The following is a 27,573-nucleotide window of genomic DNA, read 5'->3' on the forward strand; positions in this document are numbered from 1 at the left end:
GAGCGGCTTTGGTGGCTGGAGTCATCCCCTTCTCCCACCGGGAACTGGCCAACTTTTGATGCTTGACAGGTGGGGGACTGTCCGTGCTGTGGCTCCGTGCCACACTGGCTGCCCTGGTGGCCGGTGCATTCCAGATTCCGGTGACTACAGGCACCACTAGTCCCAGAGATGTTGTGGCTGAGGTGCTAGGTTGGGACCTGGAGAGTCGGGCCCTAGGAGATGGATGGGGTGGCGGAGGTGAGGGAAAGAGGTCAAGGTTGGACAGGAAAGGTTTCTTGGGAACACTGGGACGGGTAGCTGAAGGTGGTTTGGGAGTGGAGGAAGAGGTTGTGGTTGTAGGAGGTGTTCATTTGGTGACTTTGGGTGAAGGTGCATGCGCTATAGGCTGTCGTGAGGTGGATGGCTGTTGGGTGGGTGTGTGCCTGCGTTTGTGTATCTTGGGAGGTGGCGTCACAGACACACTGGGAGAGGACGCAGGGGACGTGTGAATGGCAGTGGGGGTGGTGACTGCACATGAGTGGTGTGTGGTGGTGTGTGTGCTGGTGATGGAAGTAGTGGCTGTAGATGTAGTGCATGCAGGTGTGAGTGTAGACGAGAATGGGAGGGAGGAGGGAGACGAGGAGGAGGGGGACACAGTGGAGGCAGTGGATGTTGGTGTGTCTGCTTGTGTGTGATGCTTGCGTGAGTGCCTGTGGGATGTGTGGTGCTTATGTTTGCCAGTGCTTCCCTTGTGTGTTGACATGTGTGCATGCTAGTCTGAAGGTGTGCTTGGGATAGGCTGAGGTAGAGGGGATTGGGTCTGGGTGGAGGAAGTTGGAGGGGGAGGCTAGAGACAGGGACAATGGCTGCCATCAGTGCTGAGGCCAGAGTCTGGAAAGCTTGCTGAAGGGCTGCCTGACCAGAATGAATGCCCTCCAGGAATGCATTTGTTTGTTGGAACTGCCTTTCTACACCCTGGATGGCATTCAAAATGGTAGACTGTCCAACAGGGAGGGACCTGAGTAGGTCAATGGCCTCCTCACTGAGGGCAGCAGGGGTGACTGGGGCAGGGGCTGAGGTGCCTGGGGCGAAGGTGATGCCCACCCTCCTGGGTGAGCGGACACGGGGCAAAGGCTGAGGGGCTGCTGGGAGGGCGGTGCTGGTAGGGGGGTGGCGGCTGTACCTGTAGACGCAGGGGGAACAGATGTTGCTGCCACCACAAGGAAGCTCCCATCAGAGGACGAGTCTGTATCACTGGTCTCAGCTCCTGTCCCCGCCATGGAGCTCACCTCGCCCTCTGTCCCACTGGTGAACTCCGAGTCCGTAGTGTCGCCCTCTAGGACCATGTGGGATGCAGCTCCCTCCTGCTCCGGTGCCACTGTTCCTCCGCCTGGTGATGCTAATGCACACAAGAACAGGGAGACCACAAAAAGGGGGGGGACGACAGAAGAAAGACATGTTGAGTGCATGCATTACCGCTACCGTTGGCGGACACAACAGACACAGAAGCCCCCTGCACTACACCGCGCACTTGGGCTCCACTGTTCAATCCCTGGGACATGGCCTACAAGGCTATGGCCGACATCTGCACACATGGATGACACAGGAGCCTGACTAGGTGTACTTGGCACTGTACACAGGTGGGGTGGGGTGCCACAGGGTCTGCCAGAACAAGGGGACCTAACTAGCACACTCGCCCTGGCCTAGGGAAACCCACAGCCCGCCTCCCCCACCCAGACACCTCCACTGCGTGCTGAATCAGCAGAATGAGACTGTACTCACCCCCTTGTGTCTGCTGTGATGCCCTCAAGCGCCCATCCAACTCCGGGTACGCCACCGCCAGGATCCTGAACATCAGGGGGGTCATGGTGCGACGGGCACCCCTCCCACGTTGGGAGGCTTTCCCCAGCTGGGCCTCCGCCATCTTCTTGCTCCAGCGGCAAATGTCCTCCCATCTCTAATGGCAGTGGGTGCTCCGGCTGTGGTAGACCCCCAGGGTCCAGACGTCCTTGGCGATGGCACGCCAAATATCCTTTTTCTGGTGGGCGCTGACCTACATGAATTGTACATGGGGAAAAAAAATAAAGTTATTACCAACTGCACTGTCACAGTCATTGGCCCCCATCCCTACCCTTGCCATGTGGCACATGCACTCACCGTTGTTTCATGCACGCCTCAATCCCCCCCCATCTTTCATCCACCCCACTCCACACAGGCATTGCCCATACAGCATGGTAACGGTGTACTTACCTGTTTGTCTGGAGGACCGTAGATTAGCGTGTACTGGGGGAGGACCCCATCCACGAGTTTCTCCAACTCCTCCGATGTGAAGGTAGGGGCCCTTTCCCCAGACGCACGAGCCATTGTCTCTTCCAGACCGAGGTCACAGCAGCACTTGTAGTGTAGGTCCTCTCCTGTCGAAGATCAGGTATCGAGTGATTGAACAGATAGAAAATGGCGGTCACGTCCGCTGCGGTCCGTACCGTCACCATCGGCGTACATCGTCATTGGCTCCTGGGACCCATAGAGTCCAATGTTAACCAAAGCAGAATTGCGCCACGGTCTTTGACCGCCTACCGCGACGGTGTACAACGCCAGCGCAGTTACCTCACATCCCATTGTCCCACTTTACAGGTCAGGCAGCCGCCATTTCAGGGGCCCACATGGCTTAATTTTTAACTGCGTCACACATACCTAGGCCTTGCCTCAACACTCATACAGGCCAAATTTCTGATTATGATTCGTGTTCTGTGTAAGCTGTGGGTACGTACCTCCGAGTTAGTTGACTCTGTGCTCGCTGTTGTCCTTCATAGGCACCGTCCGCTGGGACATGTGAGGAGGTGGCGGCATCCTCCGGTGTACAGACCGCTGGTGGACCTGTCGACAATGGAAGAAAGACATGTGATCATGACCTACAGGCTTGATTGTGCTACAGTCCTGGAACTGTGTGCCCAGTTGGAGCCAGACCTGATGTCAGCTATCCCATCCCACAGGAATCCCTCCTCAAGTGCAGGTGCTGTCACTACTCCATTTCCTTGCAAGTGGGTCATTTCAAACAACAGTGGCCATATCATCAGGGATGTCCCAGCCTGTGTTTTCCAACGTGTTGTCCAGAGTGTTGTCTGCCCTGCTGAATACATGCGGAGCTACATCGTTTTCCCTCAAGTGGAGGATTTGCCTACAGTGAAAGGTGACTTCTATGCCCTGGGACATATCCCCAACATCATAGGTGCCACTGATGGGACACATGTGGCTTTGGTACCCCCCTGCAGGAGTGAACAGGTGTACAGAAACCGGAAGAGTTATCATTCCATGAATGTGCAGATGGTGTGTTTGGCAGACCAGTACATCTCCCATGTTAATGCCAAATTCCCTGGCTCAGTACATAACGCTTACATCCTGCGGAATAGCAGCATCCCTTATATGATGGGTCAACTCCAGAGGCACCGTGTGTGGCTATTAGGTGAGCACCTGGAAGCAAGTCAGTGGGAATGGTTGTCTGGGTCGGGGCTATCCCTACAGGTTAGTGTGTGTCTAACAGTTGTCCCTCGCCATTTGCAGGTGACTCTGGTTACCCCAACCTGTCATGGCTACTGACCCCAGTGAGGAATTCCAGCACAAGGGCAGAGGAACGCTACAATGAGGCCCATGGGCGAACTCAGCGGATTATAGAGCAGACCTTCGGCCTCCTGAAGGCCAGGTTCAGGTTCCTCCATATGACAGGTGGATCCCTATTCTACTCACCAAAGAAGGTGTGCCAGATCATCGTGGCCTGCTGTATGCTTCACAACTTAGCTTTGCGACAACAGGTGCCTTTTCTGCAGGAGGATGGTCCAGATGGCGGTGTTGTTGCAGCTGTGGAGCCTGTGGACAGTGAAGACGAGGAAGCAGAAGAAGAGGACATCGACAACAGGAAATCGGTGATCCTGCAATATTTCCAGTGAGACACAGGTAAGAATACAAACCTGCTTACTGCATGTACTTTAACACTACTACCTCTGAACTGTCTGTCGTTTTCACCCAGTGTAGGGTCACTGAGTTGTCACTTTCCCTTACGATTTCACAGATGTGGGTCCCACTGTGTGACATTTGCTTTGTTTCCTCATGGACTAGAGCTGTGTGACATAGGTATGTTGACATTACATTTGAAAGAGCATTTTGTCACTGTAATTGCTAATACACTATTTCGAAATCACAGACTGACTCCAGATTGTTTTGTGCTTCAAGGGTGTTTATTTAAGTGCTCAATATTGGAGGCGGTTGTAAAATGGTGAGGGGTGATGGTGGAGGAATGTCCATTGCAGAGTCCAGTCTGCATTGCCCAAATGGACATAGGAAGTGGAGCTGGGGCAGTTTGAGGAAGGACAGGGTGACAAAGTGGGACAGAAGGGAGACATTCAGGGTGGTCTTATTTCTTGGTGGGGGTCTTGGCATCGTTCTCTGTCTTTGTTCTGGATCTCAGGGACCGTTGATCACCCTGTGCAGGGGGTGGGGTGCTGGTGTGGTGGTCCTGTGGCGGTGCCTCCTGTCCACTAGCGCCGGCGGAAGTGGTGAGCAGTTCATCGTCCAGGTTAGTGTCAGGGGCCCCTTGTTGTGCCACAGTGTCCCTCCTGGTGTTGAGGACTTCCTTCAGCACCCCTACGATGGTGCCCAGGGTGGAATTGATGGATCTGAGTTCCTCCCTGAAGCCCAAATACTGTTCCTCCTGCAGGCGCTGGGTGTCCAGAAACTTGGCCAATAACATTGCCATCGTCTCCTGGGAATGGTGGTAGGTTCCCATGATGTTGGAGAGGGCCTTGTGGAGATTGGGTTCCCTTGGCCTGTCCTCCCCCTGTCGCACAGCAGCCCTCCCAGTTCCTCTGTGTTCCTGGGCCTCCGTCCCCTGGACCATGTGCCCACTGCCACTGCCCCCAGGTCCCTGTTGTTGTTGGGGTGGTGGGTTAGCCTAGGTTCCCTGTAGTGGTGGACACACTGCTAATTGACGTTCCTGGGGACAGAGGTATGGGCCCGCTGGGTGGGTGCTGTGCTGGTGTTTCCAGAGGGGGGAAGCTCTGTGGTGGCCTGTGACTGTGTCAGGGGAACCGACTGTCCCGAGGTCCCCGATGGGCCGGGCTGGTCATCTAGATCCAGTTGGACAGAGCTGCTGTCATCACTGTGGGCCTCTTCTGTTGGTGGTGTGGACATGTGTGGACCCTCCTGTCCTGTGACGTTGGGTAGGTGTCTTTCATGGGTATAAAAGGATGTGTGTGGCATGGTGTGCAATAGGTGGGTGACCGTGTACCCCAGTGCTTGCATTGCTGTGTTGGTCCTTGTGTGATGGTGGTTTAGAGGGTGTATGGGTATGTGCAGTGGCCATGCATTGGTGATGGGTGTCTATTCTTTGTTGTTGCAAACAGGGCTTGGGCTTGGGATGTGTGGTTTGTGATATTGGGACATTTGTGAGGAGTTGGAGTGATGGGGGTGAGGATGGGGGTATGTGATAGCATGCAAGTAGGGTGGAGGATGTAATAGTTGAGATTTGACTTGCCAGAGTCCATTCCTCCATCTACTCCTGCGAGGCCATCAGGATGCAGAATCGCCAAGACCTGCGCCTCCCATGTTGTTAGTTGTGGGGGAGGACGTGGGGGGCTGCCGCCAGTCCGCTGAACCGCAAGGTGGTGTCTTGAGACCACAGAACGCACCTTCCCTCGTAGGTCGTTCCACCTCTTCCTGATGTCATCCCTATTTCTTGGGTGCTGTCCCACTGCGTTGACCCTGTCCATTATTCTTCGCCATAGCTCCATCTTCCTAACAATGGAGGTGTGCTGCACCTGTGAACCGAATAGTTGTGGCTCTACCTGAACGATCTCCTCCACCATGACCCAGAGCTCCTCCTCAGAGAACCTGGGGTGTCTTTGCCGTGCCATGGGGTGGTGTGGGTGATGTGTGGGGTAGTGTGTGTAGTGATAAGTGGGGTGATATTTAGTGGTGTGTTGTGTGAGGTGCATGGAAGTTATGTGGGTGATGGTATTGTGTGCTTGTGGATGCTTGGTAGTTGTTTGTAGTGTCTCTCTCTGGCCTTTTCTCTGTAATTGTGGTCGTAGGGATTTGTGTGTGATGTGTGTTTTATATTGTAATGGGTGTGTGGGAGTGGTGTGTGTATGTGTATCAGGTGTGTGTATTTCGAATTGTCCAATGTGGCTGTGTTTTGTATATTTGTGTGTATTTTGAGCGTAGCGGTGTGTACCGCCAATGGAATACCGCGGTTGAAAGACCGCCGCGTGGATTCGTGTCTCTTAATAGTGTTGGCGTATTTCTGTGGGCGTGACGGTGGAGGTTTTCTTTTCGCCAGTTTATCACTGGCCTTTGGTGTGGCGGACTTCTGTGGGTGTCTGAATTTTGGCGGATTCCGAGCAGTGGGTCATAATGACCGTGGCGGAATTCCACTGCCGCGGCAGTGTCTTGGCAGGCTTCTGCACGGCGGTAAGGGGCTTTTACTGCCAATGTCGTAATGAGGGCCTAACAGTCTTAAGACCGCCAGCTTCTTAATGAGGGCCTATATATAGTACTGCAGTCATGCCTTCTCCTATCTCACTCCTAAAGCCTGGAAAAACCTGAAGCTGCACATCAGAGCAGCCTTCTCCATTCTTGAATTTTGCAAGAATCTAAAGGATTGGCTTTTCAATCAGGCCTACCCTCAGCTGGGTCAACATGGCTCCTGCTTCAGCACTAGGATACCCTCTTGTGAGATAGTGCGCTCTATAAATATACATAAAATAACAGACTGTGTCAATTGATACAACCAGATTATATGGGTGAATTTAGTCTGAAATTACCATCAAGAGTTCCCTTGCAATAGTTCCACTGGATATCTTTGCATCAACAGTCATCACTGAGAGCAGTCTACATTACCTTAAGCCATTATATATCTTGCCACACAGTCTGTACTACTCAAATAAAATGGAGAAGCTAACCGTTTTATAGGGCCCCATTACAAGCTTCTAGTAGAGCTGTGTACTTATTTAATGATGAATAAGCTGTACTCTTGATATGTACCCAAGCACAGCAATTTTCCTCTGCATATGCGTCTTGACAATCTGTTTTCCATAGTTACTCTGTCCAAAGATTGGGAGGGTCATGTCTGCTTATTTACTTTGCAGAACTCTTGCAGAATGACTAGTGGGTTGTCCCCACCCTAGTGAACTGATCACTGCTCCCTACATTATGTCCCTAATTGGTCCAATTTACTGGAGTCACAACGTACCAGTGAGCTGTAACGAGTCTGAGGATATGTAGGATTTGAAGCAGTGGCCCAGATACTAATCTGCCAACCCTCCACACTATGGGATCCACACAAACCAGGAAACACACCAGTGATGCACAATTCCTACAGGGATAAAAGGGAAATGATTAGGAAAGTAAAACAAAACACTGCAGTCAGCTCTGCTATCAAGAGTTTGGAACTGACTAGTTTCCGGGAATGTCCCTGGGTCTTAAGAGGTTGGCTTATCAACAGAACTGGTGGACATTAGATGCAACCATTTTGGGGAAACTGGCTCTGAGGCATGAACAATACCAGTATGGGATGTAGTTCACAAGATGTATACTCTTTAAAACATAAACAGTGAGTAATGATAAAGCACATTATGCAAGAGTAAAGCATCTCAGACAAATTAAGCTTTCATTATCAAGGAATCTCACCCAATACACCAAATCTGAACAAGGTAGTTGACAAGTCTTGGAATATATCAGGAATTCCATTCTAGGACAGCAACACAAATCATTTCAACACTAAGAAAAATAATGGGATTGTATGGAGGTATAATGAAATTAAGACATATGTACAGTAGTGTTAACCTGCCTAGCAAAGCTAACTCCATTGCTAACTTCATTGACCAAGATGATTTTTTTTTCAATCTAAGAACACAGTCTTCTCCAAGGTAACACATGGCCTATTAATCCTGCCCATATAGACAGGCAAATTGGGCTTGATCCTTAGTCCAGTCCAGCCTGAAAGCAACCAAACTGAATTTCCAGTCTACTGCCCCTGTAGATGAAAATCCAGGTAACCGCAGACCAGCTTCAGACTCCTTCGACCTCATCGCTGTCTTTTAAGTTGGATCCTGGTTAGTGGGATGAGGAAGGGGACTGATGAAGGACCTGGGCTATTACAATCCTGAATACATTTTCCTGATGGTTAGACTATTCAAGAAGAGTTTTGTGAAGAACAGTGTCTTCATTTCCCTCTAAAAGAACATGATTGAATGAAATTTCTAGATCCCGGTAGTCAGGGAGTTCCACGTCTTAGGAGTATAACAATATATGGCAATTCATCTTCTTTCTTTCTTGCTGAATAATTGTGTTTCAAGCCTGTTGGACTTGATTCTGTCAGTGATATGTCACTCACTGGTGATCTTGATCTCATTTGGCAGATGTGGTGAAGCACTCAAGTTTACTTCTTTACATGTGATGAAGCTGACACTAAAGGTAATTGGACAAGTACTCCTGAAGAAAGGCACCCAATAGAATTCATCAAAGTTGGGTGTGATTCTGTCAAACTTCCTGTGAGCCTTGATGCATAGCGTGTAAGGGTCATATGTGGTTCTGGGATGCTAGTGAGCAAGTTAGAACCCCTTCAAGATGTGAAAGGACAAGGGCATTCTGAAGTCTGCTTCATGGAGAAAAGGCTTGTTAATATGGTGCCAGCTGGTTTGTGTCTTTTCTTAATGAGCTCTTTGTAGCTGATGTTGGTGTTGATGTAGAATTTTAGGGATCTGGCTCAGTTGAACAGCTATGGGGTGAAGCCATCAAAGGTTTTTCTTTGAGAGCCATATTTGCATACATGACTTTAGGGCAATGGCAATGGCAATAACTATGGCAACAGAGGGCAGCCCTACCTGGTCCTCCTCTGTCAAGTGGAACTCCTGAGAGCTGACGCACTATGGATCTCAGGTTCTGATAGTTAGTCAGATTTCATCCCCCTATTGTAGGCCCCATTTCTATTCTACTTAGGACAATGGCAAAGAATTCCCAGTTCAACCTGTCAAACCCCTTTTCTTTGTCTAGCATAATCAATGGGCTGGGATCCTTTTGAGTTTCTCCCTTTCTATTAAATAAATGGGACATATGTCATACATTATCAGAGCCCTGCCTTCCTTGCACAAATCCTACGTGGTTCATGTTGACCATCAGTGGTACGATTTTATCGAACCTAGAGATCAGTATTTTAGTGAATAGTTTAGCATTTGCATTCAACTGAGCTATTGGGCAATGTGAGTTGCAGTCTACAGGGTTCTTCCCCACTTTAGGGATAAGTGCAATCTTCTATTTTCTAATTAAGGGTGTAAGTGGTAAACAACGAGGTCAATGAGCCAAGCAAAACAGCAGCATTGTCTCTATAGAAGGCTACCCAGATACAACTGGGTCCCTGTCCCTTTTTTGGTTTCATAGTCTTCATGGTTTCCAAGATTTCCTGCCCCTCCATTAGCTTATCTAACTCCGCTATCCCTGGCTGTGGGATTTTTGCATCAAATACCTAGGTGAGAAATGCGAACATTTTGCATCTGTTAGTCTGTTCAGAGGCACATAAAGATTGATAGAACTTGATGAGCACATCTCTTTTCTTACTTTCATCATGCAAAAGGTCACTTCCCACTGCTATGGGAGAGTTTGCCTTTTATGGTCTGAGTCTCATAGAAAGAAAATGGTCCACCATATTGCCCTTATTGTAAAACGTTCGCTTTACCTCCAAGGACTTGTACCTGCCTTCTTATTGTATTAATGTCTATAAGGACAGGGGAGATTTTATGTTGGAATTGGAAGTCAAAGAATTGGCTGGGCAATTTATCGTCCAACAGGAAATAATCACACTGTGTCCTTGTTTTGATCATCCCATTTACTCCTCTAATGGTCACCTTAAAACTGTCCCACTGTGTGTGTGCAGGTTACCGTCCCCTGAGTCATTCTCTGCCATGTAGGTAATTATGACATTTCTATGTTCTTCTTTATAAACTGGGTCTCTAAAATATCACATCTGCATTGTCTGCTACCCACAACTGGTCTCCGGTCTCTTTCTTCTGATTCGATCTCCAACTTAGCATGATCAGATACATCATCCATCCTCCATCCTCACCAGCCTATCCAGTAAATTTCTAGAGAGGAAAATATAGTCATTGTGTGTATAGGTCCTATGGACTGAGGATTAGAAGGAATAGTCCATCTTGTTGAGGTGAGTATATCTCTGTCAACCACTGCTTCTTAAAATACTCCTTTCATATTTGGGACATATCTTCCATGTGCACAGAAGCCTAGGCTGAGCTTTCACGCTCCAGATCCCAGACCAAATTGAAATCTACATCAATAACGATTGAGTCAGATGTCTGGCCAATATTGTCCCTAGAAATACATGTTTTAAGTCATCCTGGGCATTGGGCCTATATATATTCATCAATAAATACTGTTCCCCATGCACTTTAGCAAAAAGTATGATGAAAATTAGCATTTGGAAAATAAAATGTCCCTTTACAGGAATTGTTACCCCTGACAACTGATTTTTGCTGATGCCCAAAACAGCTGGGGATAGGACCTATACCTCATTTGGTGCGTATCTTCCCTAAGATCTTGGGATGAAGATTATATTTCGATTTGCCTGTCTGATGTATCTTCATACACTATTAAGGCTCCTAATATTCAATAATTCACTCTTTGTCTCCCCCTTATGAGCTTGGAATTCTTCTCTCAGGTGCCCCAATCTATTAAAGGAACAGAAAAATCTTAACCCACAACCAAACATTCCAAACAAATTAACTTTCATAATAGGTGCTGGATCCCAAAATATCCTAAATAAATTGACTTGTCAATGGCACCAAATCCTCAAGGAAAAGCTGCTGTTGTTGAATCTGAGAAAATGTTTCCTAGACTGCTGTACACATCTACTGTGCTTCACGCTGCTCTCAGTATACCAATCCCCCCCCAAAAAAAACCAAAACACATTCAATTCATTCCCACCAGGCTTCAAACACCCATCACAGGATGATTATGCATGTGTGCTCAGATTGAGTGTGTCTATCACTCCTGGTGACCAATTCCACTAAAATGTAATATAAGCAACACACTTCCTCTCAGTTTCAGATTACTAAATAGCCAACATTTCTGTGTCACTTTGCTCTTGGATTTAGATTTAAGGATTCTTTGTCTCTGTGACATGGGGGGTCATTACAACCCTGGCGGATGGCGGAGAACCGGCGGTAAGACCGCCAACAGGCTGGCGGTCTTACCTTGGTGTATTATGACGATGGCGGTTACCGCCATGGTCAACCGCCGGTTCTCTGTCCCGCCCGCCAGGGTGGATACGACCGCTGGGCTGGAGACCTGGGTCTCCAGCCCGGCAGCCGTCATCATACCGCCGGCGGTATTTGGACCCGGCTTACCACCGTGGATTTCCAGCGGTTTCAACCGCCATGAAATCAATGGCGGTAAGCACTATCAGTGCCAGGGAATTCTTTCCCTGGCACTGATAGGGGTCTCCCCCACCCCCGAACCCCAACCCGACTCCCTCCCCTACACCTCCCACCACCCCTGCCACCCCCCAAAGGAGGCAGGGCCCCCCCTCCCCACCCGACCCCCAAAATAACATTACTCACATACACCTGACATGTATGCAGGCACCACCAACACGCACACACCCCAACATACATGCCTACATCCACACACACAGTCAGACACGCACACCCACATTCAAACATACACGCACACATCCATACAGACATACCCACAGCCATACACGCACTCATTCCCATACACACAACACCCCCGCAAGCATACACGCTCTCACACACCCCCTCTACATACACACACGCACACACCCATGCAGGCACACAAAACACAACATCCCCCACCCCCCTCCCCTAACGGACGATCTATTTACCTGGTCCGTCGATCCTCCGGGAGGGGACGGGAGCCATGGGGGCAGCTCCTCCGACACCACACCGCCAACAGAACACCACCACAGGATGTGATTCGCTGGGCGGTGTTCTGTTGGCGTGGCGGTGGAGGTGGAGCAACCTCCACTTCCCCGCCGCCCGCAAGTATGGCTGTTGGCGGCTCTCCGTCGGAATAACGACGGGAGTAGCCAACAGTCATAATACGCCGAGCGGCAAACCGCCTGCACAGGCGGTCTTCCGCACGGCGGTCCCTTGGCGGTTTTGCTAAAAGACCGCCGAGGTCGTAATGACCCCCCTTGTGTATTGCATTTCCATGCTTTTGCCAGGTAGTTCTCCTGGGAGGATCGTAGTCCCTCTGCATCTGAAGACTCATCACCGCCATCGCCAGGTCTCTTTCGGTTACAGGATCATTGTTTCCTTGCCATTCCATTCAAACTGCAAGTCATTCAGGTACAACCACTGATATTTATTTTGCTTGTTTGCTATCCCCCGACTTAGCTCCTGAAAGTCTCTATGGCCATGTAGCATGGTGGCTGCCAAATCCTGGAACAGAGATACTTCAATACCTTGAAACAAAAGTGACCTGTGCTTCTTTGCACTAGCCAATATTTTTTCTTCTAAGGGTTAGCTTGTTGGTTTTACATCTATGTCTCTTGGACACAGATCCTCTTTCCTCTTTTGTCCTCTCTGTGCACTTGGGCAATTAACACAGGTCACTTACATCCTGTTCCAGAAGAACTCAGAACAATTTTGAGAAGTGCTCCAACATGCTTGTTCTTCTGCCAAATTCAGGATCTGAATGTTGGTTCATCTAGATCTATTTCCCAAATCATCACATTTAGAGGTAAGCTCTTTGATTTGTGTGTCTGATTGTAGGGGTGGGCAGATGCTCTGTCCCTGAAAATGTTTGAAATTACACCTCTGTATTCACAAGGCTTTGATCAAATCACTAATATCTACCTTGCTGTCTGTTATTTGTTTACCCAATTTGTAATGCAGAATAATCATGTTGTCTGTGAGCGATTGTTTGACCTGGCCCTTTCTGCAGGGTCATCCCCAGGCATTTTGCCTTTTCCCTCCCCTTTTTGCTGAAACCTTTTTTTGGGGCGTTAGGACTCCAGGCACTTTACCACTGCTGCACAGTGCTGAAGTGCAGGTGCTCTGTACTCTAAACATGCCAATATTATCTTAACCACAATTGGTATATTTAATTTACTTGCAAATCCGTAGTAAAGCACACTACATATGCCCAGAGCCTGTAAATGAAATGATACCAGTGGGCCTGCATCACTGATTGTGACACCTGATTGTAGCCCTGTAAATAAGTCTCTGGCCTGCCAATGCAGAGCCTGTGTGCGCAGCTTTAAACTGCCATTTCAACCTGGCAAGTCCACCCATTTTCCAGACCCAACTCTTCCTTTTGATTACACATACGTTACACATACGTTACCCCAAAGGCAGGCCCTAGTAAGCCCCAATGGCAGGGTGCAGTGTATTTAATATTTAAAATTTGGAGATGTACTTTTAAGTTTAACATATCCTGGTAGTGAAAAACTGTTAAATTTGTTTTTCACTAGTTCAAGTCCTATCTCTCTCATAGGTTAACATTGTGATTGCCTTAAAACATCTTTTACGTATAGTTTCTAATTGGGACAAAATAGAAATGTGCAGTTTGGTATCTCTGGACAACCAATTTAAAATCACAACTTATGGTGAAGTCGTATTTTAAATTATAACTCTGAAAATACCACTTTTAGAAAGTTGACATTTTCTTACTTTAACTATTCTGTGCCTCCGTCTATCTCTGGATACATATCTGGGGTGGATGACAGCTGGGCTTTGTGCATTCCCTCTAGACAGTCACACACAAAGGGAGCTGGAGTGTGACATTTGCATCCTGATGGCCCATTACCAGGCTAATGGGTCTTCCTGGGCTAGACAGGAGGAAAGAACTGACACTTAAACCTGAATAAGGCTGTGCCTCTCCTCCTACATAGGGCTGCATAACCCCCTGTAGAGTGTATGGAGCCAAGAAAGAAAAGTCAGGGACCTTGTGATCTTCAAAGGCATCCTTGGAGCCTTCCTCACCTCCAATCCTGGGCCTCAGAAGTGGTTTCTACAGCTGTTTTTTGCAAAACACGGTGCTACGACTTGACTGAAAAATCTGCGCATTGCTCCTCTGACACTGATGCAGAGTCTGCTTGATGACAGTGTATCCACAGCCTCGTTGGCTCGACGATGATGCTCTATGCTGCTCGTTGACGCATTCATCTCAACGAAGTTCAACGCAGGACCCGACTGTGAGGATCTACAATGAGTGAGTGGAAAATATGTATTGCCTTTGCATTTGCTCCTCGATGTTGATGCTTCCTCCATCCAGGGTACTGTTTCAGCGGACCCTGTGTGGGTTCTGTAGCTGGCCTTTCCTCCATCGCAGTCGTCCTGAACTTTGGATTTGCACCATTCTCTCACTGCCTCAAGCAATCTTTTAACTACTGGTAACTTCTAAGCACTGTTTTTACATTTACTCTTTTAAAATTCATATCCTGACTTCTACTGATTGGATTTTGGAGTTTTGGTCTTGTTTTACTGAGATAAATATTCTCTATTGTTCTACAATGGTGTGGTGTCTTTTGTGGTGTCTTTCTCTCTGTTACTGTAATCGGCAGTTGCACAAATACTTTACACATTGCCTCTTAAGTTAAGCCTGACTGTTCTGTGCCAAGCTACAAGAGGGTGAGCACAGGTTAAATTAGGTTGTGTATTTGACTTACCCTGACTAGGATTGTGGTCCCTACTTGGACAAGGTGCATACCTCTGCCAACTCGAGGCCAAGGGCCTCATTTAAAAGTGGCTTGTGCTGCCACTGCATCACTTTTTTTGACACACCAGTGGCACATGCTACAAACCTATATCTAGAAGGCCACGCAAAGCCACTTTGCGTGGCTTTTTGTGGCCTTCTAGATATGGAGTAAGGTAACGCAGCACAGGTTGCTGCGATGCCTTACCTTACAGCAAAGAAGTATTTATGGGTGTTGTGGTGGGTGTTCTCACACAACACCCATGGATTTTGACGCATTCCCATATTTACAAGATTTTGTAAACCTTGAAATGTGTCAAAAGCATACGCCTCCCAAAGAGAGGCACAAGGGAGGTGTGAAATACCTTTATATATCCTAATGTTTCCCTTTTCTATGGAGGAAAAGTCCTCACATGATTGCTTTTGTGACGGAAGGTGTGTCTTCCTGCACAAAAATAGTCATTCCTTCAAAGCAGACACCTTTGCACAGTGGGACAAGGGTGCCTGCATTGGTGCATGGCAGCCCATTGTGGCCAGAGCAGGGGAAAAGGACAGGAGTACGTCGTATCTCATATAAACAACGAAACCCTGCCCTTTTCTTTTGATGCACCAAGAATTCATGTGGCGCAGCCTGTTCCAAAACCTCCTAAATGAGGCCGCAATTTCTAAAAGTAATTTATCAATGCTTGCTTTTGATTCAGCAGGGTAAGTCTTCAGCTCTTCTTTTGTCAAAGTTCCTGTGTGTTTTGTGGCCAAAATATCAGAAACTGTAAAGTATTTGGCTGAGACCTCAATAACTAATAGTCTATTTTATTTTGTTGGTTAATTCTGTGAGGTGGCAGGGAAATATGTAGGCTGCCAATATAGCTTAATCCTTCCTTGCAGGAACAGTTTCATGTGCCAGGCATGCTGAAGGCTCAACCGCAGTGTTCAAAAGCAGGTCATCCCATTGGGCCTACACCACACTAACAGCACACTTCAATTGCCCTGTTTCAGAGAGGCACCCATCCCTCCGTGGATGGCCTCTACAGTTCTGCTTCTCGCTCTGTGCCTCGCTTTTCTTCAGGGCCAATGTCCTCTCTATAATTGAGAAGTCACATAAGTAAGGGCTGAGCAGCACATACATATTCATACCACCTCTTTTGTTTTCTTTCCCATGCCTGCTTAGGGGCCAACCCTCTTGACATGCAGTACACAATGCCTGCGCTCCAATGTAAGAGGGGACTGAGATGGTTGCTCCCCAGTGCTTAATTTGTGCTTGTTGTTTCCGGTGCGCGGCACCGCCACCTATTTTTTAGGGCTGGCACTTATTTTTCTGCCTCAAGCATTTACTGCGAACGGAGGAAGAGATAAACGAGAAAGCGTCACAATGGGAGAAAGCAGAAAGCTGCAAGAGTGAGCTGAAGGTGCTGGGAGTGACTTTAAATGGATTGAAGAGGCCAAAGATGGCTTCAGGATTACACTGCCTCAGTATTCCGTTTTAGCACATTTAGTTGCAGCAGCCGCATGTTTAAGAGGAGGGCTTTGGGCACCGGCACGTTTTTATTTTCAAATTAAGCACTGTTGCTCCCGCTGTTCATTCAGCGTGCCACGCAAAAGCCACCTGTGGTCCCAATACACCCAGTTACAAAGGTCCCCCAGATCATTCTCTCTTGGTAGAGTTATTGACCCTGTTCTCCTCTGGGTTGGCCTCATCTCAATGGACTCCCTCAGCTCTTTTCAATATTTTGCAGCCTCCACATTCCCTCTCGTGGACAGGGCCTACAGGAACCAGGCCATGTGGGTCTCAGCCACCATTTATTTTCGCAAGCTTACCAGACGGGGCCCTGGTCACTACATACATCGCTTTAGCCATGGGCTGCTGTCTCCCTAAGACCCCTCCACTATGACCAGGGGCTCCTCTGACACCTCCCGCCAGGTTACTCAGCAACCTTGGCCCCCAGTAGAATATCACTAAAAGGATGAGGACTGGAGTGACAAGGATTCATTACACTCCAGTTGCCATCTTCAGGGTATGTCAATAAAAGTTAACTTTTACAAAATTACATTTTCCCTGCCTGAAGTTCCATTAGCCTGCTAGCAGCAGCCGTATCAGTGCTTGACCTTAATGATTAATAATGAGATGTGCAAAGTGATCAAAAGCTGCAAAACCTTTGCAGGAAGACCAGTTAGGGTGAACCCTGGCACCTCATTAACCTGTAAAGGGTTTGCCCTTTTACAAGTAAATGCAAGGTGAGACTGTGGAAGGCAAAATCTGTTACTCCAGTTAGGCTGGCTTCAACCCCATTGGGAGGGAAGATACCCTCAGACCCAGTTTTATGCAACCACAAAAGAAAGAGTTACTAATTTCCCTTATCACACTTCTGGATGGCCACACAGGCCCTGCACAAGGGAGAAAGGTTTTCCCCATTTTGGATTTTAAGAGCAAGGTGCACGGTGGGACTATAATAAGTAGAGCAAACAGGAACTGCTGAAAATGTAGGCAGGTTTGTTCCTGGGAACCTATACCCCATTCATTAGGGAGGTGCCAGGTGTCACCCCTTAACACTAGCTGTACCTATCACTGAATTGTATTATAATTTTATTTATTTAGCATTTACTACTCCTGACAAGGCGTTGAAGCGCTGAATGTGTAGCAGCATGCTGCTCCAGAGCTGACGGTTAGTGGCTAATCCAGTATTATTGCTTATTGTTGACTATAATTTAATTGTAATTGTATTTATATAGCACTTACTACTCCTGACAAGGCATTTAAGTGATTTTCGGTGAATAGCACGCTATATTGGAACCCAAGGATTAGTGGTGTATTAGTATAGGGAAAAACAAGTTAATTTGAGGGCTTGACATGTTATACATGTACGTTTGTTAGTTTGATTGAATAGGATAAATTAGGTTTAGAGGAGAGAAATAATCTAGAAAGGGATATTAGGAAGATCATTGTAGTAAAATGAGGTTTGGGGTTAGTCAAGCAGGGGAATGGAACATCGGGAAAGGGTTATATGGGAGATCATAGTATTAGAATGAGGTTTCTGATGATTCAGGGAGGGATAGAGGGGGGAAGTCAAGAAAGGATATTATGGAGATCATAGTAATAGAATGAGGTTTGGGTTGAGTCAGAGAGTGTAGGTAGAGGATAATGTCAATATATAGATACATAACCACATAAAAAGGGATACACATTTGTAAGCTAATTAACAAAAGAGATAGAAAATTGTATTGCATAAAATTCAATATATTTAAGTTTAGAGAATAGTTAGAAATTCAGACTTTCAGGGGTTGCTCTGTGAAAAAAGCAAATTTATTTGTGTACAGTTCAATATTGAAATACTTATAGATACAGTTGTTATGATCATATTTATATAAGGTGATAAATAAAATTACGAGCCTCATAATCATACAATCAAATAACGTATATGAAAACTATGCAGTGACCTATATGCACGTTAAGCATAAAATAATGAATAAATGTATCAAATGATACATAATTACAGGCATTTGCCCCTCATCTATGTTAGGGAGTGGTGGTCATGTAGGTCAGAGCCAACTCAAGTAGCCTTCTGAGGATAAGATAGTTATCCATGGTTCTTATGTTTGAGGGCAATGCATTCCATAGTTTGGCCACTTAAGCAAAGAAAGATGCACATTCCCCAAGTTTTTTTCTTGTCTGTTGGGATTTTGAGTCGGGGTGTCAATCTTGAGTGGAGGTTCCTTTGTTGTATGTATTTTGTGATTTTATTCCTGATAAAAAGTGGTCCTGTTCCATGTATTGCTTTGTGGGTGACATAAAGCAGCTTGAAGGCGGATCGTCAGGCAACTGGTAACCAATAAAGGGAGGGGAGATGTAGTCCTGTGGCTTTACATGTAGGAGTAGTCTGACAGCAGGGTTCTGAATTTTTTGTAGTTTTTTCATAGTTGATAAAGATGATTCATGGTAGAGGCCTTGACATAATCAAGTTCAGAGTGTACAAGGGAGATAGTTGCTTGGACCTGTTGTGGAAAACCTTGCTCGGGGAAGATGCATCACATAATGTTCACAGTAATGAAGCTTGATTTTGCTAACTTGTTCACTTGGGCATTCATTGATAATTTGGAGTCCATGGTTACAAAGTTTCTTACTTCCTTAGACACTTTAGGAGGTGGTCTCAGACCTTCAGGCTCAGAGTGGATCATAATTTTTCCTATCATCTCCTATGAGTATTTCAGTTTAGGAAGCATTCAATTGAATGTGAGTTTAAATTCATTGATAGTGTTTCATGGTCAACTGTGTCGAAGGCAGCTAAAAGGTCCAAGAGAAGTAGTGCAAAAAACCATTTCAGTTTGCTGTGTTTATAAGGTCATTCCAGATGCCAATGGGGGCAGATTCTGAACCTCTCCTTGGACAGAATCCTATTTGGAAGTCGTAAAGTATAGAGTCATCTTCAATTAACTGTGACGTCTTGGCAAATGCTGCTCTTGCCCAGGAAAAGTACAGTTGTAATCGGTCTGTAGCTGTTTGGTGCATGTGGGTCCAGGTTTGTTTTCTTTAACAATGGGCATATGTTTGGCTTTTTAAGTCTTCTAGAAAGTTTCCTGTAGTTAAGGAATTATTGATGATTTTTTTTACTGGTGTGGCAGCAGAGATGGTTATGTTCATGTGGATTGTGGTGAGGAAGGGTCCGAAGGGCTGCTGGCTGGCCTGCTCGCTTTGACCAGATACCTAAATTCACTTTGTGATAGTTCTTTGAACAAATGCACAGAATGGACTATCCTACTGTTAGAGGAGAGTGTTGGAAAGGGTTGGTGATGGTAGTTTTCCTTTGTTTTAAATAGGAGTCCAACATGTCTGCTTTGATTGTGTAATGATTTGACAGTTTGTTCTTAATATCTTGAGTCATGGGATTAATTCCTTCTGTGCACTTTGTGAAATTCTGTGAGAATTTTATAAAATTCTTTATTTGAATTCTGTCTGCATACTACTTTTTTACCTTTATTGATTATTGACTTGTATATTCTGTTGTTTGTGTCAGTGACGTTTGTATTGATTGCTATTTGTTTTGACCCAGATGAGTTGCAGCTTTACAGTTTGTTGTTTTATCTTTTTTAGTTCTGCCTTCCTCCAAGGTGTTTTGTTTCTTTTGTTCTGTTTCATTGTTCTTAGTGGTATTAGGATTTTAATTGCTTCCTGGATCCACTCATAAAGTTTTGGAACTGAATTAATTGTGTCTAGAACTGGGTTGGAAGTTAGTTGTGTTTCTAGGTGTTTTAAATTCAGTATGTTCCATGTTCAATTGGTGGATGCATGTATGCTGGCCTTAGGTATGTTGATCAGTAGTGTTTTGAGTTAGTTAGAAAGCTACCAGATGGTGGTCTGACCATGTGACTGGAGTAATCCTTTGAAAGGTAACTAGTTCTGGATTTGCAGAGATGATATCTAAGATGTATCCAGTGATGTGTGTGGGTTTGTGGATGTTTTGATGTTTATTGTGTCTAGGCCAGTGATGATCATTCTTGCATTTGGCATATTGGATTTGTCAAACCATATATTTACATTCCCAAAGGTGCATAAGTTGATGTGTAGTATCATAAGGTTTGAAACTGTGTCTAGAAATGCATCTGGGGATGTTGGACTGCTAGATGGTGGTATGTAAAGAAGGAGGAAGTTACAGGAGGAAGTTGTGAGAGGGTTGCATCTGGTCATAATGGCCTCACAACCGTGTATGGAAATGTTGTCAGCTTTGGTGAGATGTATTGTTTCCTTGACTACAACAGCTAGTCCTCCTCCTTTTTTGCCTATGTAATTTTGCATGACAGTTTTTATAGCCTGGGGAATTTGTTCATGCAACACTGGAGCCATATCATCCCCTAAACATGATTCACTTATGAAGAGGAAGCCAGGTTGTGTGTCAGTGAGGTGGTCGGAGATGTAGTGCTTGCTTTTAGACAGTGATCAAGCATTTATAAGTGGGCAGTCCAGAGACTGTGTTTTGGTAGTGGTGTGTCTTTTTTGCTTGATGAGTTAGTAGTACTGTGTAAGTAAATGTATTATTAGTGTTGGTATTAACTGTATGAAGATAACCATAATGTTGTTTGTCTGTATTGTAATTCTCATCCAGAAGGTTTAGAAGGCATTTTGCTGGGTCTTCATGTAGGTGGTGGAGATGGTGATTGAAAATGAGGTGTTGGGCTGTGTTATTTTTGTAGCATAGCCTTGTGTAATAGGCATGGAGATGCAAAGTTGTGAAGAATGTTATTTTATTTTTGTTTTATTTATGTTTGTTCAGGATATTAGGTGAATGGTTTAGGGGTGGTGGTGGACCATGTGGGTCATGTTTTAAGGCTCTAAATTGTGCAATGTATGAGAGGCAGGTTGATAAATGTTGTTGTGTTGGGGTGTTTGTGGGGGTATTGGTGAAGATAGAAGACTTGGGAGCAAAGATGGTTTAGGATTTGTATTATTTTGTAGTCATGAGGGTGGTAGTGGGCTTTTTTCCTGTTTTGTGATGGAATATAGAATGAAGTTGTGTGTGTAATATTTCGATGTGCTGGTGTGTGCTTTATGTTTGTTTTTGTGGGGTAGTGGGATGAGGTATTGATGTAGTGAATTTCTTTGAAGGATTTGGAAGTAAAGTATTGTTAGTGAGTGGACATTGAGTGGTAAAGGGGCGGTGATATGACTTGGAGGACGGTATATGTGGTGTGTGAGAAGGGATGGATAGGGATTATGAGTGTTAGTGTTAGATTTGGTAGCACAAAGAGGTAATATGTGTGGTGGAGTGGAATGTAAAGATTGTTTTGGTTGTACGTTTTTAATAGAAAGATGTGGATGTGTTGGTGGTTGAAATGAAAGAGGGTTAAGTATAGGTTAGGTGGCAATGTAAAGGGGTCTGGCAGGAATAGGTAGAGTGTAGAGCTGGTGTTTTGTATGAACAGGAAGTGTGTGTTTGTAGAGATTAAGGTTAAGTATAGTGTGGGTTTGTGTTATGTTGGTGATGTGTGGATTTTATAGTGATATAGGACAGAGTGGTGTTTTGTGTGACAATGAAGATGCTATTGTGTGGCAGTTGGGGTAGGAGGGTGTATAGATGTGTTTTGTGGGGTTTTGTAGTGGTTATTGAAACATTGAAGTATGGTTAGGGTTTTCTGGTTGTAAATAAGTAGTATGCATTTGCTGAACGTGTGTTATTTAGGTTAAGGTGGTGACTGGTGAATTGTGAAAAGGGCCACAAGCATGATCTGGCCTGAACAGGCCCGAACAGACAGCTGCAATTGTCCTCTTCTCCCTTAGCCTTGGCTGAGACTCCCTGTGGGGGAGTGATATAGTAAATTTCTGTGAAGGATTTGGATGTAAAGTATTGTGAGTGGACGTTGAGTGATAAAGGGGGTGGCAATATGCTTTGGAGGAGAGTATATGTGGCGTGTGAGAGGAGATAGATACAGATAATGAGTGTTTGTGTTTGATTTGATAGCAGGAAGAGGTAATATGTGTGCTGGAGCTGGGTGTAAGGATTGTTTGTGTGTTTTTCATAGAAAGAGGTGGATGGTGTTGGTGTTTGATATGAGAGAGGGTTGAGTATAGGTTTAGAGATGGTGTTTTGTATGAACAGAAAGTGTGTGTTTGTAGGAATTAAGTAAAAACCCTAGCCCTAACCCTGGCCAATCAGAATTCTATCCTGGGTTATGGCCAGACGTTGCAAGATGGAAAGCCCTGAGAGGGCGACCCGCCTTCCGAATACACCTACCGCCATCTGCCCTTTGCATAGCCCACTGGCATGGACTCTGTGATCAAAGGGGACAGGGAACTGATTGAGCCGCAAATCAATCAAATTGGTGCCCATATAAACCCGGCATGGGCCAGACGAGTGTGCATGGGCCCCAGGCCTGCAACGTGGCACAGACCTCAGCTGGGCTCCCTTCAAGCAGTGATGGGGGGACAATCGGGAGACAACAGAAAGAGGAGGTACTGGCCTGGTGTCCTCAGCCACACAGAGTGGTCACTGAGAAGGTGCTGTGGCCCCTGCAAAGTTGGGGGGACTGAGGTGGCTCTGGCAGCTTGTGTTGGGGGTAACAAAAACAAGGTCCTGGAGGCCAGGAGCTTGGATGAACATACAGCGATGGAGTGCAGTGAGTGGTAGGCAGCTGGCCCACAAACTGATTCTCCTCCCGCTTCTACATCCCCCTGCCCTCTTTAAGGGAGCTCTACAAATAAGGCCTTGGCACATGGGGGAAAGCATCAAGCACACAGCCCTATGATGTGCTACAGAATGCTCTGGTATGCAGAGGGCTGACTTGGAGGCCAGGACTGTGATTTAGACTGGGGCCTTCCGTCCCCCCTCTCTCTTTTGTCTTCTCTCCCTCTTCTTTTTTCCCCTTTGGCTGTTCTGGCTATGCTGCCCTTAGGTGGGAAGACATACTGAGACTTGGTGGATGCTGTGCTGGAACTGGGGCTGATGGACCCCTGTTACCCTGATACCTGAGCCCTACTGATGATATGGTGACCCCTCCCTAAATTCGTGCTGGTAATCGCGGGGCTCAGGGCAGTGCAGAGAAGACAACCCCAGGACTGCTCGTGCGCCTCTGGTGCAAGGACCAGGGAAGAGGCGGGTCCTGTACCTGTAGCTCATATCTTCAGCGGTCTGGAGAGATATTACCCTAAACTGAGGCACCTCTGGGGTGAGGCACATCTGGGGCACATCTGGGGTGGACTGCTTGGCAAATTGGCCTACCAAGATTATGTGGAGAGAGGCAACAACCCACTGTTGCCTGGCTGTCCATCCCGAGTGCTACGGCCTGTGCTGTCCCGCAACCTGTTAAACGGGGGTCTAGCAGGTTCACACAAATCATTCATCATGCTTGTTAGAAGTTAGGTCTTTGGTTGGCAGTCAGGTTATCCCCTGTCCAAGCAAGGACCCTCACTCTAGTCAAGGTAAAATAGAATCACCCTCAGCTAACCCCTGCTTACCCCCTTGGTAGCTTGGCACGAGCAGTAGGCTTAACTTCAGAGTGCTAGGTGTAAGGTGAATACACAGTAACTTAATGAAAACACTATAAAATGACACAACACAGGTTTAGAAAAATAGAGAATTTTTATCCAAACAAAACAAGACCAAAATGACAAAAATCCACAGTACAAGTCGAGTTACCAATTAAAAAGCAAAAAGAGTCTACATGTAGTTTTAAACACTACGCTAGCGCTGCTAGCGTGAAAATGCACCTGGTGCATGTCAAAATAACCCCGCACGGGCGAGTGTGCGTCAAAAAGGGCCTGCGATGCGTCAATATCACTCACAAGCGAGACCTTGCGCTGTTTCTCCTTTAGTCGGGTCGGCGTGCGTCATTTGTTCTCTCCGCAGGAGAGCGATAAGTTGATCCGGTCAGCACTCTCGGGTCCGGGCAAGCCTTGCGTCGTTTTTACACACCCAGTGGTGTTTGCGTTGGAAATTCAGCTGCACAATGATCTGAAAACCATGCAGTGCGGGTTGTGATCTCACCAGCTTCTGTGCATCTTTTCTCCATCCCTGGGAGTCGATCTTCGGGTCGCATTGTAGGCGAGTGTCAATTTTCAGCTGCGATGCCGGCGGCGCGTCGATTTTTCAGCCACAGATCGGAGTCACGTCGATCTTTTCCCCGCAGAGCGTTCTGTGCGGGATTTCTCACTCTTGGGCTGCCAGCTTCTCCTTTCAGGGTCCCAGGAACTGGATGGGCACCACTTGGCAGGGTAGGAGTCTTTCCAGAGACTCCAGGTGCTGGCAGAGAGAAGTATTTGCTGCCTATGAGACTTCAAACAACAGGAAGCCAGCTCAAAATCAAGCCCTTGGAGATCTTCACATGCAGGAAGGCAACACAAAGTCCAGTCTTTGTCCTCTAGCACAGGCAGAACCAGCAACTACAGGATAGCTCCACAAAGCACAGTCACAGGCAGGGCAGCACTTCTTCTTCAGCTCTTCAGCTCTTCACCAGGCAGAGGTTCCTCTTGGTTTCCAGAAGTGTTCTCAAAGTCTGGGTTTGGTGCCCTTCTTATACCCAATTTCTCCTTTGAAGAAGGCCTACTTCAAAGCGAAGTCTCTCTTGATTGTGAAATCCTGCCTTGCCCAGGCCAGGCCCCGGACACTCACCAGGGGGGTTGGAGGCTGCATTGTGTGAGGGCAGGCACAGCCCCTTCAGTGTGAGTGACCACTCCTTTCCTCCCTCCTAGCACAGATGGCTCATCGGGAAAGGCAGACATCACCCCAGCTCCGTCTGTGTCACTGTCTAGTGTGAGGTGCCACCAGCCCAACTGTCAAACTGACCCAGACAGGGAATCCACAAACAGACAGAGGCATAAAAATGGTATAAGCAAGACAATGCCCACTTTCTAAAAGTGGCATTTTCAAACACACAATCTTAAAATCAACTTTATTAAAAGATGTATTTTTAAATTGTGAGCTCAGAGACCCCAAACTCCAGATATCTATCCACTCTCAAAGGGAATCTACACTTTAATCAAATTTAAACGTAGCCTCCATGTTAACCTATGAGAGGAACAGGCAAAGCAGCAGTGAAAAACAAATTTAGCAATATTTCACTTTTAGGACATATAAAACACATTACTATGGGCCTGATTACAACTTTGGAGGACGGTGTTAAACCGTCCCAAAAGTGACGGATATACCACCTACCGTATTACGAGTTCCATAGGAAATAATGGACTCGTAATACGGTAGGTGGTATATCCGCCACTTTTGGGACGGTTTAACACCGTCCTCCAAAGTTGTAATCAGGCCCTATATGTCCTACCTTAACCATACACTGCACCCTGCTCTTGCGGCTACCTAGCGCTTCCCTTATGGGTGCCTTACATGTAAGAAAAGGGAAGGTTTAGGCCTGGCAAGTTGGTACACTTGTCAAGTCGAATTTACAGTTAAAACTGCCTACACAGACACTGCAGTGGCAGGTCTGAGACATGATTACAGAGCTACTTGTGTAGGTGGCACAACCAGTGCTGCAGGCCCACTAGTAGCATTTGATTTACAGGCCCTGGCACCTCTAGTGCGCTGTACAAGGGTCTTACTAATAAATCAAATATGCCAATCATGGATAAGCCAATTACATACACATTTTGTAAAGGAGCACTTGCACTTTAGCACTGGTTAGCAGTGGTAAAGTGCCCAGAGTAACAAAAACAGCAAAATCAGAGTCCAGAACACATCAACAATGTGGGAAACAGAGGCAAAAAGTTAAGGGAGACCACGCCAAGGATGGAAAGTCTAACAACGCTCCTTTATTCTTTGGCCTACAGAGTCTGAGCATGCCTGTTGGAGACTTTGCTCTGCAACATGGGACAAAGAGAAGGCACTGAGCTCCACTGCCATCAGGATAGACATGATACTTCTGCTTCTGTGGCCCTACGGACCAATCCCTCCACCAACCTTAAATTAGACAGCATTCTGGATGCTAGTTCGGTTCGATTGCCACTGCATCCGCCCTGGAATTAGACCGTGAAGATCAAAAGAAGTTGGCTGAACGTGTCTCCCTTGCTAAGCAGGAGTTTACAGGCATGCCTCCATACAGAAATTAGGGGCCCGAGTGGAGGACTCAGTAGGACGCTGCCACTGTAACAATCTCCATATTGTGGGTGTCCCAGAGGGAGCAGAGGGGTCTGACCCCATCCAGTTTTTGGAAACTTGGCTCTCAAAGGAAGTAGATCCAGGCCGACTGACCGCCCATTTCCTGGTCTAATGTGCTCTCAGGGTCCAAGCATGATGCCCTCCGGTGGGGGCACCGCCACGCCCAATAGTAGCTTACATAATGAACTACAGGGATAAGGATTGTAGTGAATCCTAGTTTGTTTTAACGGGATAACAGGAGTTAGCTTAGCCGTAGGCTTGTAAACTCGTGCCCCCGTCACCTAGTGACTTTTAACCTACTTAGCATGCTCTGTCTTAGTCCATTTAATTATTTATTTCCTTTAAGATGGCGGCCTTGTTTATAGTTAGGCCACTTGTTATGAGTTTTATTATCAGTGTCACCGCACCAAGGCGTCAAGATCAAGCACGAAAGACAAATAAACAGTAGGTGTTCACACTTAGGGATTTTCCCTCTCTATACTTTCGAGGGATTGTTGATATTAATTGTCATCCCAAGCATGCCTGTTATCTATTGTTTTGAATTACACCTACGTCAGGGGACCTTGTAGATCTGTATAAATACATCACACTTTAGACAGATAATCAGAGGGATTCCGACCAGAGGGCATCGCCACCATCGCTGATACCGATGCCGCAGTCATCTTGGCGCTGACCCAGTCTTCGTGTCCCTGCGGAGTCTGAGATAGAGACCTCATTCCAAGGTAACGAGGGTTGGGGGCTCCTCTCATGGACACGGCTTTGGCAGATTAGGTTTAACGAACCCAGCTCTCCTTTAGGTAGGAGGTTAGGCCTATTCTCATTAGGGTATTAGGGCATATTCCATTTTATACATACATATATATTTCTTTTATAGATTTGAAAATGGTGGGGGTCTTCATAACAATGACTCTCTTCTTCACAATACTGTTGCTTGGTATATTCATTATCCTAATCATTGCAGTTCATGCAACTTATCGCAAATTGCAGTTACGTTGAATAAAAACTATTATAACTTCACTGCATCTATGTTATTGCCTTTGTTTGTATGAGACATAATATATCTGTGAGAAAAGGGTAATTTCCGTTTAACCACAACAACCCTGAGAAATCTTACTTTGATTCCAATGCGTAAGCGACTGCTACAAATCACGTTTTACTATTGGGTTTCTGGTGAGGTACTGCTAGTGAGCTGGTAAGGTTTGGACAACAGTTACAACTAGTTGTAGGAAAAGACTTAGGGCCAGATGTACAAAAGGGTTTTACCCATTCTGTGTCTATGGGAAAAAGCTTT

At 46.5% G+C, this 27,573-nt stretch overlaps 1 protein-coding gene across 1 annotated transcript in view; it reads left to right on the top strand.

The window, feature by feature from the left end:
* The window catches only part of LOC138283338 (succinate receptor 1-like), a 69,517-nt gene that overhangs the window by 10,629 nt on the left and 31,315 nt on the right, over window positions 1-27,573 (top strand). The window contains exon 3 of the mRNA XM_069221334.1: window positions 8,391-8,445. Within this exon, the coding sequence (XP_069077435.1) occupies window positions 8,391-8,445 (55 nt within the window). The remainder of the gene's footprint in view (window positions 1-8,390; window positions 8,446-27,573) is intronic.

This window comes from Pleurodeles waltl, chromosome 3_1 (assembly GCF_031143425.1).
Source record: "Pleurodeles waltl isolate 20211129_DDA chromosome 3_1, aPleWal1.hap1.20221129, whole genome shotgun sequence".
NCBI classification, from domain to species: Eukaryota; Metazoa; Chordata; class Amphibia; order Caudata; family Salamandridae; genus Pleurodeles; species Pleurodeles waltl.